Source organism: Gracilinanus agilis, chromosome 6, assembly GCF_016433145.1.
Source record: "Gracilinanus agilis isolate LMUSP501 chromosome 6, AgileGrace, whole genome shotgun sequence".
In the NCBI taxonomy this organism is placed as follows: Eukaryota; Metazoa; Chordata; class Mammalia; order Didelphimorphia; family Didelphidae; genus Gracilinanus; species Gracilinanus agilis.
The window spans coordinates 62,784,805-62,799,011 of NC_058135.1; the positions used below are offsets into that span (position 1 = coordinate 62,784,805).

The window sequence follows — 14,207 nt, forward strand, 5'->3', positions numbered from 1 at the left end:
TTCCATGAGATAACAAGAAAGATTAAAACAAAGTTGAAAGAACCCCCCCTCCAAATAAAAGAAAATGTAAGGAATCTCACATCAAAAACAAATGACTTGGAAAAGAAATCAAGAAAAAACACTCCCAGAAACATTATAGCCAAAAACCAGAGCTTTTGGATCAAAGAAAAAATAATATGAACAATCAGTAAGAACTAATTCAAGTATCAAGGGACCACAGTCAGGATCAAATACAATTGAGCAGTCACAATTGTTAAGGAGTAGAAAGCTTGGAATATTATATTCCAGATGACAAAAAAAATTTTTTTTACATTTAAAAATAATTTAGTTTACAAAACTGAGTAAAGTCTTACAGGAAAAAAAAGTTTGGGCAATGGAACAGTATCTTAAAGAATGTGAAAATTATCAGAGATTAGGCCTTAGCTCAGAGGACAGAATTATGATCAGTGAATGAAAGTTGTAGAGAATGTAACCTATGAATCCCAAGTAGGGTGCAATCCATGGAACCGCAAGATGCCAAAGGCAGATGAGGATGGTTGGAACCAGGGTATATAAGAGGGAACCCCAAGCTGAGGACTCTCACTGGGTTTTTGGGGAACTAGGGAGGAGGGTGGTAAAAAGCCAATCACTCCTAGGCCTAGTCATATTCCATACCAGCTGATCCTTATGCTTTTACCCTGCAACTTTATATGATCTCCAGTTCAGACTGACCTTCATTAAATGAGACTATTATAGCTGCTGATTGACCTTGTAGGCAATTAGTAGAGACAATCCATCATCTTTACAGACCCACAATCAACAATGACATCAATTCATCTAAAGCTTACTCAATTACTTTATTAGTTAGATATTAGATTTATAGATAAGGGAGGGAAAGAAGATTTGTGAGGGGGGAGGGGTTGCCCAGTTAGGGTAAATCCAGCCCCAAGACTCAACTTAATAGCTATAGTTTCCTCCTATTCCCTCTTTCCTTTCAACTACCTCCTTTCCCCATTTGAGTCACTGTGTTATTAAAAGAGTTTATCCTTAAGACATATAGTTTTAGAGTCCTTCAGTTGAGAAAGGCCATTAGACTTGACTTACCCTGAGAGAGTCACCATATTCTATCAGAAGTGACAATTGAGTGGGGAATTAGCTGTGTGAATTCACCCAAGCTGCTCTGTCACTCCTTAAAACAATCTAACCCCCCCCCAAACCTAACTAAATAAGCTAACTAAATCCTTATATAAGCTTATATTTCTATTTCTTAAAGGTTGTCTCCAAATTTATAAAACAATAAGGTTAAATGGCTGAGACTCAGTGAAGCTGAATTAGGACTTTGAGGTTTCACTTCAGAGTCCAAAGTAAAGACAGATCTTTGGTCTTCTTCAGGAATAAATGATTTAACAGCAGTAGATGACAACTCGCTCATTTCCTAGTGTTCCCCAGATTGTCCAAAGGGGAAACACTAAGATATTTCATGATTTCCCTCTCAAATCCAAGGCTGAGAGCTGAGAGAGTAAAGAAGCTTGCTAACCCTTCCAGCAGTCAGGGTTAACACCAACTGAATTCCTGCAGCTCCTCCCCCTCACATTCTCAACCTTTCACAGAATTCTCTTTCACCAGCCTCTCTGAAGCCTCTGAGACAAACTTCCAAATTCCTTAACTATTTAGCTTAACCTTATCAAAATATATATTTCTAATACCATTCCTATAATATCTCCCTTTGATCAGATGGGCAGGGATGCAATAGCATCATTGCCATTTGATCACAACTAAATATGTAATTCCCCATCTTATTCTATTCTATTCTATATTATTCTATTCTATCAAAAAATAACAAACAAACTTATCTTGTCCTATCCCTATACTTTTCCTTATCTATTCTAACCTGCACTAGGGATATAATTTAGGTAAAAGGGAATTTTCATAATAAACAGAAAAAATAAAAAAGAACATACTTTAAAATTTCTTGCAAGCATGCAAGGTGAAAACATTACAAATATAGAAATTCAAAATGTGACCCTTTGCCAAAATACAATACAAATCTAAAATTCAAAATGCAAACTTTTGCAAAAATAGTTACAGAAAACAATTTGCATCTTAATGCTGATACATAAAACAAACCTATCTAAAACTCATGCAAACTTTGAAAAAAATAAAATGTAGTTACAAAAAACCAATGTAGCTTATGCTTGTACAAAAAAAAATTCTATCTAACAATAACAACTATGCAAAACTCATGCAAACTTCATCTTATAAATCCTATTTGAACAATACAAACAAAACCTTTTTTTATGCTAAGACCTTATATTTTAATACAGGAAATGAAAAACTGACTACATTCAACTGAAAATCAACCCATTATGCTAAGAAATTTAAACTCTTGCAACAATTTAACTATCCACACATATACAGAAAATACATATATCTGTACAAATTCACACCTATGTACATTTTGTACACATATATGTACAAGTCTATACAAAATTTTACACTATTTACATGCTTTTCTATTCTATGTATATATTATGTACAAATTATATTACAGACTATGTACAATATATGTACAAATATTTACATTATGCATGAGGAAGATAAACTTCCTCCCTTTGATACTCACTGAAAACCACAAAGATTTTCTTTTTTTTAAAGGTATGTATGTTCTCCTGATGTTATCTCCTAGGAACACATAAAGTCTCTCTGTGAGATAAGACCTTATAGTCTAATGTGTAGTTTTCATTACTGTGATGAGATTAAACCTATCCTGCCTATCTTTAGATTTAATCACCAAAGGTGAAAACATCTCCATTTAACTCACAAGTTGGGTGGTCTGTGACCCATGTGTTCTAGAGTGAGTGACAAATCAGAATTTACTGACTGCCTCCTGGGCAGTCCTAAGAAAAGCATCTTTTGTGACTGGACACGTAAACTAAGAGGAAGGCACAGGAAGTGACACAAAAGTTTAAAAAGAGAGTTCAATGAGCTGAGGTCTCCTCTTCTGGTTCTTGCTTGGATGTGGAGGAGCTCTGGACCTGGGACCCTTAAGACCTCAGTGAGACTGCTCTTAAATCTCTCTTAGAACTACACGTAGTGAGTGAAGAAGGCTGACTCCTTTAACCTCCCAGGAGGAAATAGCCTCTGGAGGCTCCCTTGATTGGGAGAAGCCCTTGTGGCTAAAACCCTTGTTAATTGACTTTTAGGCTCTGGCTGGGCCTCTGGAGCCCTGCTGGTGTAAAGCCCAGACTTGAATACAAATCTCTTATTCTACCTTCTTCTCATCTCTCTACTTCCACTCTCTCCTATATTTTGTAAATAAACTTCCATAAAAGTCATTTTGACTTGAGGTTATTCTTTAATTGGGAAGTGATAATTATTCAATTCCCTGGAGACCTAACCTTTTAATATATTCAACCAAAACCCCTCTTTTCCCCCTTATATTACAGTCTCAAGGTGAATTATTTGTATTCATTTATTGCCATGAATACTATCACCTGATTATGATATTAAAAAGTTTGTGAGATATATATCCTCTATGTGCATGTTGGTTGAACTGAATACTTACCAGATGTTTAAAGTAACCTCTTCATTCTTCTTCCAACTTCTGTCTTCATGCTCCCATGGCACTGTTATTATGTAGTGTTGTTTGCAACCATAGTGAAAATGTATCATGTTACAATGGTGCAAAAAGATCTTATAATTCTTGTCCATAACCAGTCTGTGTTCCTCTTCTCTGTGTTGATTTCTTCTACAAAGTCTCTGTTACTATGCAACCATCCATTCCAATGTCCTCCTCTCTGTTGTCCTCTGCATTGTTTCCTCCTTTGTCTTGATTTTCTCTCTCTCATTCCTCTTGAATAATTACTTCACCCGAAGGCATTTTGACTGCAGTCTTGTTGACTGTTGTGATCTCTCCTTCTTCAGCTGCTGTTTTTTTAACATGTAAGCAATGCAGTCAAGAGTCTATGTCTTGAACTTGAATTGCTGTAGGTGTTATTAGAATTACTGCCTAACCAAGCTGGCTGTGTCTTGCCAGTCCTATTAAAGTTCTTAATATAAATTGAATTCCCCAGTTTTATCGAGTGGAGTACATAATCTAGTGGTCCCTCCTGAGTTAAAACTCCCATGGCTTGCAATTCTTTAACTCTGTTCTGTAACTCTGTGATGTATTGATAAAGCTGTAAATCTCTCCCAAGCATAGATACATAAGCTGTTTTAAAATTTTTTGCCTGCATTGGTGAATGTCCACATAACATCTCATATGGTGAGACATGCACATCTCTTCTCAATCTAGTCTGCAACTAAAACAGAGCTAGGGGCAAGATCTCTGGCCATTTTAAATGAGTCTCTGTGCACAACTTTCCCACCATACTTTTGATCTCACAGTTTAACCTCTCCACCTGTCCAAAACTGAAATGGGATGTGAAACTTAGGTATGATCCCAAGAGTCTCATAAACTTGTTTTAGGATGGAATCTGTGAAATGGCTCCCTTTATCTGAATCCATTCTTAATGGAATGCCAAATCTTGGAATGATCTCTTTCAACAAGATTTTAGCTACAAAGTCTGCTGTGTTCTTGCTAGATGGAAAAGCTTAAGGCCATCTAGTTCGTTGGTCCATTATTACCAAGCAAAATTTATAATTCCCTACTTTAGGCATGTTAATATAGTCTATTTGCAGGTGTTAAATGGTGTGAATGCTAGTGGATGGCCACCAAATGCCTTCTGCTTAAATATACTTTGGTTATATTTCTGACAGACAGAGCGAGCTGAGCAGATCTTATTTGCCACAGTGCTAATTCCCAGAGCTAGCCAAACCTTTTTGACAGTATCTGTTAATGCCTGTGTCCCAAAAAGACCCTTGTGTATAGACTGACAGATGTGAGAGTAAAATGCTTTCAGAAGAATTGGTTTTCCCACTGACGCTATCCAAATCCCATTCTCTTTCTTAGCTCCAAAATTCTGCTCCTACTTCTGAACCTCTGTGTCTGTATATGCTTTTTCAAGGTCTATGGTGTCAATAACAGAAAGATTCATAATGCAAACAGGAGCATTTTGAGCTGCATGTGTGCAACCATATCAGCCCTACAATTCCCTCTAGCAACTAAGTCTTGACCTAAAGAATGCCCTTTGCAGTGGATCACTGCCAATTCCTTTGGTAGTTGGAGAACTGACAGCAATTCCCGAATAATGTCTGCATGAGCAATCATTTTCTCACTAGATATTAAAAATCCTCTTTGAAGCCAAAGAGAAGTGATGGCACGACAGATTCCAAATGCATACTTGGAATCTGTGAAAATATTTGCACTCTTGTTCTTTGCAAGCTCATGTGTGTTTTAGAGCAATCAACTCTGCACCCTGAGTGCTTAGATTTCTAGGCAGTGAAGCGCACCATAATATTTCAAATTCACTCACTACCACTGCACCTGTGAATCTTATTCCATCTCTCATAAATGAGGAACCATCTCTGAATAAGATCAGATCAGGATTCTTAAGAGTTGTGTCTGACAGGTTTTGCCTAGGTTTTTCTGCCATTTGCACTACAGTTTCGCAATCATGCAATGGCTCTCCCTGTGTGGGTAAATCAGGCAATAACGTAGCTGGATTTAAAGTGGTGCATCTCTTTAGTGTTATATATTCACTCCCCAAAAGCACTATTTCATATTTCGCCAGGCGTTGGTTAGAAAATGCCCATGTTCTGTATTTTAACAAAAGTGCCTCAATTCATGTGAACAATATACTGTCACTTGGCAGCCTAACACCAAATCTGCAGATTTTGTAACTGGTAATGCAATTGTTGCCATCCATCTTCAACACAGAGCAATGCATGCAGCTATGGAATCCAGTTGACTAGAGTAATATGTGATAGGATGTTGATTTGGTCCAAAACTCTGTGTCAAAACTCCTGATGCCATACCCTTTCGCTCGTGGATATAGAACAAGAATGGCTTTGAGTAATCAGGGATACCTTATCAAAATATATATTTCTAATATCATACCTATAGAGCAGAATCTATTGGGCTTCAGCTGAGATTAAAGAAAGCAGAAGTAGCAATTATGATCTCAGAAAAAGCTAGAGGAAAAATAGATCTGATTAAAAGAGACAAGGAAAGTAATTTACACCTTGATAAAAGGTAATGAAGTAATATTACTACTTAACACATATACAGGAAATGATATATAGCATCCAGATTTTTAAAGGAACTTAAGGAGGAAATAGACAGTTAAAACTATACTAGTAGGGGACTTCAACCCTCCCCTATCAGAACTAGATAAATCTATCCAAAAAATAAATAAGAAAGAAGCAAAGGAAGTGAATGAAATTTTAGATGCAAACAGGAGCGTTTTGAGCTGCATATGGTGCAACTATATCAGCCCTACGATTCCCTCTAGCAACTAAGTCTTGACCTAAAGAATGCCCTTTGCAATGGATCACTGCCAATTCCTTTGGTAGTTGGAGAATAGACAGCAATTCCCGAATAATGTCTGCATGAGCAATCATTTAAAAATGTTAAAAATCCTCTCTGAAGCCAAAGAGAACTGATGGCATGACAAATTCCAAACGCAAACACAATAAAAAAATTGACCATGTGGGCAGTGAGGTGGCTCAGTGGATTGAGAGCCAGGCCTAGAGATGGGAGATCCTAGGTTCAAATCTGGCTTTAGACACTTCCTAGTTGTGTGACTCTGGGAAAGTCACTTAACCCCTGTTGCCTAGTCCTTACCTCTCTTACTTTGGAACTAATACTCAGTATTGATTCTAAGATAGAAGGGAAGGGTTTAAAAAAAACTGACCATGATTAGGGCATAAAACCTTCACAACCAAATGCAGAAAAACAGAAATAATAAATGCAATTTTCCAGATGATAATGCAATAATGATTTATAATTAATAAGGGTTCATGGAAAGGCAAATCAAAAATTAATTTGAAACTAAATAATTCTTCAAAATGGGTGGGTCAAAGAATAAATCATAGAAACAATCACTGATATAGATATCTGGATATTTCATTGAAGGGAATGACAACGAGGAGACAACACATCAAAATTTATGGGAAAGCTGTATCCCTCAGGGGAAAATTTATATCCCTGAGTGCTTATATCAATAAAATAGAGAAAAAGATCAATGAATTGGGCATGCAACTAAAAAAACTTGAAAAAGAACAAATTTTAAATCCCCAATTAAAGAATAAATTGAAAATCCTAAAAACAAAAGGAGAAATTAATAGAATTGAAAGTAAAAGAACCTTTGAACTAATAAATAAGACTGGGAGCTGGTTCAATGAAAAAACAAATAAAATAGAGCACTGGTTAATTTGATTTAAAAAAAAGAAGAGAATCAAATTACTAGTATCAAAATCAAAAAGGGCAATCTCACCTCTAATAAAGAGGAAATTAAGGCAATTATTAAGAGTTACTTTGTCTAATTATTTGGCAATAAATATAAAAATTTAGGTGAAATGGGTGAATATAACAATATCTACAAAAATATAAAATGCCTAGATTAACAAAAGAGAAAATAGAATATTTAAATAATCCCATCTCAGAAAAAGAAATTGAACAAGCTGTCAAGGAATTCCCTAAGAAAAAATCCCGAGGGCCACATGAATTCACAAGTGAATTCTAACAAACATTTAAAGATCAACTAATCCCAATACTACACAAGTTATTTAACAAAATAAGCAAAGAAGGAGTCTTACAAAATTCTTTTTATGGCACAAATATGGTACTGATTCCCAAGCCAGGAAGACAAAAAAAAACCAGAGAAAGAAAACTACAAATCAATCTCCTTAATGAACATAGATGCAAAAATATTAAATAAAATACTAGCAAAGAGACTACAATAATATTTCACAAGGATTATTTACTCTGAGCAGGTGGGATTTATGCCAGGAATGCAAGGCTGATTTAATATTAGGAAAACCATCAGCATAGTTGAACATGTCAATAATCAAACTAACAGAAATCACATGATTTTATCAATAGATGCAGAAAATGCCTTTGACAAAATACAACACCCATTCCTACTGAAAACATAAGAAAGCATAGGAATAAAAGGGCCTTTCCTTAAAATAATGAGTCGTATTTATTTAAAACCATCTGCAAGTATCATCCCCTATGGGAATTAGTTAGAAGCCTTCCCAATAAGATCAGGAGTGAAGCAAAGATGCCCAATATCACCACTATTATTTAATATTATATTAGAAATTCTAGCTTTAGCAATAAAGAAAAAAAAAAGAAATTGAAGGAATTAAAGCAGGCAATAAGGAAACTAAACTATCACTCTTTGCAGATGATATGATGATATACATAGAGAATCCTAGAATATCAACTAAAAACTAGTTGAAATAATTAATAACTTTAGCAAAGTTGCAGGATATAAAATAAACTCACATAAATCATCAGTATTTCTATATATTTCCAACAAAACTCCACAGTAAGAGTTAGAAAGAGTAATTCCATTTAAAATCACTCTAGACAATATAAAATACTTGGGAATCTATTTGCCAAGACAAACACAGGAATTATATGAACACAATTACAAAACACTTTCCACACAAATAAAGCTAGATCTAAATAATTGGAAAATCATTAATTGCTCATGGGTGGGATGAGCTAATAAAATAAAATAAAAATGACAATCCTACCTAAATTAATTTACTTATTCAGTGCCACACCAATCAAACTATCAAAAAAGTATTTTATAGAGTTATAAAAAATAATAATAAAATTCATCTGGAAGAATGAAAGGTCAATAATATCAAGGGAACAAATGAAAAAAATGTGAAGGATGGTGGCCTAGCAATAAAAGATCTTAAACTGTACTACAAAGCGGTCAGTGATCATCAAAACAATATGGTACTGGCTAAGAAATAGAAGAGTGGATCAATAGAATAGACTAGGGGTAAATGACCTCAGCAATCTAGTGTTTCATAAACCCAAAGATCCCAGCTTTGGGGTTAAAAACTCACTATTGGACAAAAACTGCTGAGAAAAATGGAAAACGGCATGGCAAAAATTAGGTTTAGATCAGTATCTCATACCCTATACCAAAATAGGGTCAAAATGGGTATATGATTTAAACATAAAGAGTGATAAAAAATAAGTAAATTAGGGGAACATAGAATAGTATACCTGTCAGAGCTATAGAGAAGGGAAAATTTTAAGACCAAGCAAGAGAGAGAGGACATTATAAGATGTAAAATGAATAATTTTGATTATATTAAATTAAATAGTTTTTGTGCGAACAAAACCAATGCAACCAAGATGAGAAGGGAAGCAACAAACTGGGGGAAAAATTTTATAACAAATTTCTCTAAAGGTTTAATTCTCAAATATAAAAGAATCCAATGCATCCCTCATTTGATAAATGGCCAAAGGATATGAATAGACAGCTTTTAGATGAAGAAATCAAAGCTATCAATAATCACAAGAAAAATGTTCTAAATCCCTCCTGGTTAGAGAAATACAAATCAAAACTCTTGAGTTAACACCTCACACTTGATGGATCGGCCAATACAAACCAAAGGTATATGATAAATATGTGAGGGAATGTGGCAAAATTGAGACACTAATGCATTGCTGGTGGAGTTGTGAATTGGTCCAACCATTCTGGAGGGCAATTATGCCCAAATGGTTATAAAAGAATGCATGCCCTTTTATCCATCAATACCACTACTGGGTCTATATCCCAAAAAGATTTTAAAAAATGAGAAAATAACTGTTTACACAAAAAATATTTATAGTGGCTCTTTTTGTGTTGGCAAAGAATTAGATAAGGAAACTAAAAGGATATCCCTCAGGTGGGGAATGGCTGAACAAATTGTGTATGTGATGGTGATAGAATACTATTGTGCTATAAGGAATGATGACCAGGATGATTTTAGAAAGAACCAGAAAGACTTCCATGAACTGATGTAGAGTAAAATAAGCACCAGGAGAACATTATACACAGTAACAGCAATACTGTGGAAAGATCGAATGTAATAGGCTTTGCTACCAACAGCAATACAATGAGCCAGGACAATTCTGAGGGACTTATGAGAAAGAATGCTATCTACCTCCAGAGAAAGAACTGTTGGAGTAGAAATGCAGATGAAAGCATATGATTTATCACTTGTTTATTTGGGAATATGTTTTGGGGTTCTGGTTTTATAGGATTATTCACTTAACAAAAGTGAATAATATGGAAATATGTTTTGCATGATAATACATGTATAACCCAGATTGAATTGCTTGCCAGCTCTAGGAGAGGGGAGGGAAGAAGTGAGAGAGTCAATACGGATCATATAACTTTGGAAATTTGTTATTAAAATCAAAATTTTTTAAATCATCTAAGATTCTTGTTCAAGTTCGAGTTGTAGAGACGATTTCTGAGGTCTCTTTTAACACTGAGACTGTGAAATTCACCAAATGCAAAATATGAAATTCTTCAATCTTTACATATTAAATAGACATGATTTTCCTATGAGTTTCTAGAATGTCTATTGCCTCAGATATGATATTAAGCTGGATGGATAGCCCATGGCAGACACTATAGATGGACAACAAACTGGATCCAGCTGGGGTGGCTCAGGGATTTGAGAGCTAGACCTAAAGACCCTTCAAGCCACTTAGCGCCCCCGGTCTAGCCCTTACTGGTTTTTTGCCTTGGAAACAGTGTGGATTCTAAGGTAGAGGGTAAGAGTTTAAAAAGAAAAGAGGCAGAATCCCAGTTGCATTGTGTGGATAAATCCCCTCTGTAGGATTTTTAAGGAGGTCATGGATAAGAATTGCCTTGAGTGAAAAGTGGTTGGATTGTAATCTCTACCATCAGAAGGTGCATTAGCCTCAATGACAGATCATAGATCCATTTAAGCATGGTTTTCTTCCTTCAGCTTCTAAAAAGCACAAAACTAAAGCAATATTTCTGTAAATTGTGTTGATAAATTAATACCGTAAATCTAGGAATTTAAGATTCTTACCTGTAAGGTAGAATTGGCTTGGAAATCTTTCTAATACTCCCAACTCTGATAAAATTTTCAAATCCAAGACTGAGTAGTCTGTATAAAGAAAACGAGAAATAAGATTCTGCTCATTTTGAAAGCAGAATATAAAATAAATGTCTCCCTCCAAAATTAAAATAAGCATTCCCAGGAAGTCACTCTATGATACCAAAATATTGAATAAACTCAATCTAATCTATATTAACATTATGTTTAAGGTACATATAATTAAAATGCCATGAGTGAACTCAGAGATAAGAAGTTATAAACTCAAAATACTTCAAAATGGATACTGGTTTAAAAAATTAATTTAAGAAAGTATAATGTCAAAATACATGTCACAAGATTCTAATGTCACTTTACAGCTATTAAACGAATTCTTCTGACCACATTCATCAATCCTAGTCAACTTTCAAATTTGAGACTGAAATATAGCAGGTTAAATAATATTTAGTGACATCCAAATATTGCTTTATGATTAGCAAAGTGCTTTATCCTTATCACCACCTATTGTGACCAGTGTTACAGATATTGTTGCCATTTTTCAAAAAAAGAAGCCAACAATGAAAAAGTGGCTTATCTATTTTCAAACAGGTCTTCTATTTTATTCCATGTTCAGCAGTCTATCCTCTACAAAACACTTCAATCTAAAACGTCTGGCAGATGTGATGTACTGATTGTTCCTTTAATTTTTAATAGGATACTACCCACTCAGAAAAATGATCCCTGTCCAAAATACATCCTTAATTTTTGATATACCTTTCTAGATCCTTCTAATTTAAAATTATAATAAAGCAATTGCATAATCTAGATATTTCACTATCACACGCCCTTATAGACAGATATAAGAGTAATCTATTATCTACATAGCTAATCATTTAAATAAAACATTTATAATTACCCAAGAAGTACTCTGTCCACAGCAACATTGGTGGAAGAAGAAATCAAAATTTTCCATGGCCTTGCTTCTACCCCCATAGGAGGTGGACTCTTTTCAAAGAGCTGAACAAGGAATAAGATCACTGTTGCCAGCAAATAACTCTTTCCTGCTCCAAAAACACCTGTTGTTTGGGAAGGTAAAGAAAGAAGAGAGGATAAAGAGAGAGTATTCTAAATAAAGGAATTCCAGAAACATGAAAAGGAATTTGGTCCAGCAACATAGAGTATTGCTATTTTCATTAGACCCATTGCCCATAACAGCATTCAGCTCTGGCCTCAAGACAGTTTATTCATTTTGGCTTAGCATAGCTTGGTGTGGGAAAGGCTTACCTACAGCTAAAGTCATTGAAGCTAGAAATGGGTACAGTTAGTGCAAAAGGATGAGGGTGGATACTGAGAGCTCATATCTGAGGGAACAGCAATAAGTCTAGTTTGTTTAGATTATAGAGTAAGAGAAGGAGTATGATGTGTAAATAAGGCTGTGGAGGATTTTAAATGCCAGAAGTAAAAGGAAGTCATTAGAATTTATTGAGTAGGGGGAGGTGACATGCCTGAATTTTAGGAAAAAAAGGAGAAAATGGTAGAGAAAAAAAAACTGCATCCATGTAACCAATAAATCCTAATATCCAAAACATTCAGGAAAATAAAACAAACATATAAGCAAAAGCCATTTCTCAATAGATAACATGATCAAAAACATGAACAAATAGTTTTCAAAAGGAGCTTTAAAGTTATAAATGACATAAGAAAACATTCTTGGGGGTGGATTACATGTGAACTATATTACTGTTTGCTAGATTTGAAATTAATTGACTGATTTAACCTCAACAGCACTGACTAACAACAGATGTCAGCCTGAAGGGTCTCCAGGGTCTCCCTTTGGTTCAGTTCTTGGCCAGGTATCATTCCACAATTTTACCAGTAACGTGGATGAAGGCATAGAAAGCATATATATCACCTTTTTTGAAGACATAAAGTTTAGTGGAATGATGAGTAAGCTGTATGATCAAATCAAAGTCTACAATAGAGCTTAACAGGTTAGATGTTATAACAAGGTAAAACCTCATAAGAATAAGCACAAAATTCTGCATTTCGGCTCAGGAATATAACTGTACAATACAGCATAGGTGAGCTCTAACTTAAGAGCAGCTCGTTTGAAAAAGACTCAGTTATTTTTGCTAGGAAAGCTCAGCCTGCAGCATGGGGGGACATGGCAGCCAAAACTCGACTGGCCCCTTAGACTGCATTTATGGAAGTTTAGTGTCCATAACAAACCATTCTTTGCAGAGGTCACATTTGGAGAATTACGTTCAGTTCTGAGTGACACATTTTAGGAGAGACATTGGTAAGGTGGAAAGCAGACAGCAGAGGTAGAGCAGGATGATAGAGAAAAGGGAAAGCATATTGTAACCCAATCCATGGCAAAAACAGGAACGGTTAGCCATGCAAGAGACCTAGAACAGCTCTTACCATGTATGATTGTGATAGGGAGGGGAGGCGGATCCTGTAGGTCGCTGCCATTGTCACGTGATGCCATCATCTGGGCTATCTGAATAAGAGCTGTGGCCTGATCCATGTTTAATTTATATGTTTGAATTGTTTCATTAGCTAGCTGCAGTGTCGCTTCTAGGTTTAATAGTTCATGCTTCTTGTTAGTATTCCTACTGAAGGCTGGTGGAATAAACTTTCCTTTGTTGATTCTGTTATTGTTGTGTTCAGTTTGGGAAGACCTAGAAAAACCCCAGCAAGTAAAATTAGGCAAATTAGGAGCTTATTTTAGTAACTTAGAGCAACTACTAAAAAGGAATTAGGCAAACTATAAATCCCAAGGAAGAAACTACTTTAAAAATGACTATGAGGCATTGCTTTTTCCAGGACTCTAAAATCCATCAATATTCTCGAGTTTAAGTAAAAATAAGTTTCAGCCCTCTTTAGATTGTTACATTCCAAAAGGAATGAGTTTTATGGGAACTTGCTTTGATTTCACTGTGGTCATAAAAATGGTCCTTTCTTAGATCATGTACTATTATGTTTTATCTTGTGTTAGTTAAAATCACCTGGGGTTCTATTTGGAAGGATTGAACCTCAATATAGTGTTTGACAAACTTCTGTGGACCTGTGGGGGTCCTTAAAACTACATTTCCCGTGGTCCAACGGGTTTCATGTTTTGGATGAGGTATTAAAGGTGAGGGACTGTTTGAAGTAGGGGCAGTGACTTGGAGCTTCCTCTTTAGTTACCTGAGCTCGAGGAGAGGGGAAGGTAAATGACTGAGGGGAGGTTGGAATAGGTTTTTCTTACAGGCGCA

The 14,207-nt window shown here is 35.4% G+C and overlaps 1 protein-coding gene across 1 annotated transcript in view; it reads right to left on the bottom strand.

The window, feature by feature from the left end:
* The window catches only part of ZGRF1 (zinc finger GRF-type containing 1), an 86,720-nt gene that overhangs the window by 14,841 nt on the left and 57,672 nt on the right, over nt 1–14,207 (bottom strand). Inside the window, exons 19-21 of the mRNA XM_044681050.1 lie at nt 13,372–13,631; nt 11,864–12,023; nt 10,942–11,019 (exon numbers count right to left, since the gene is read on the bottom strand). Coding sequence (XP_044536985.1) covers nt 10,942–11,019; nt 11,864–12,023; nt 13,372–13,631 — 498 coding nt within the window. The remainder of the gene's footprint in view (nt 1–10,941; nt 11,020–11,863; nt 12,024–13,371; nt 13,632–14,207) is intronic.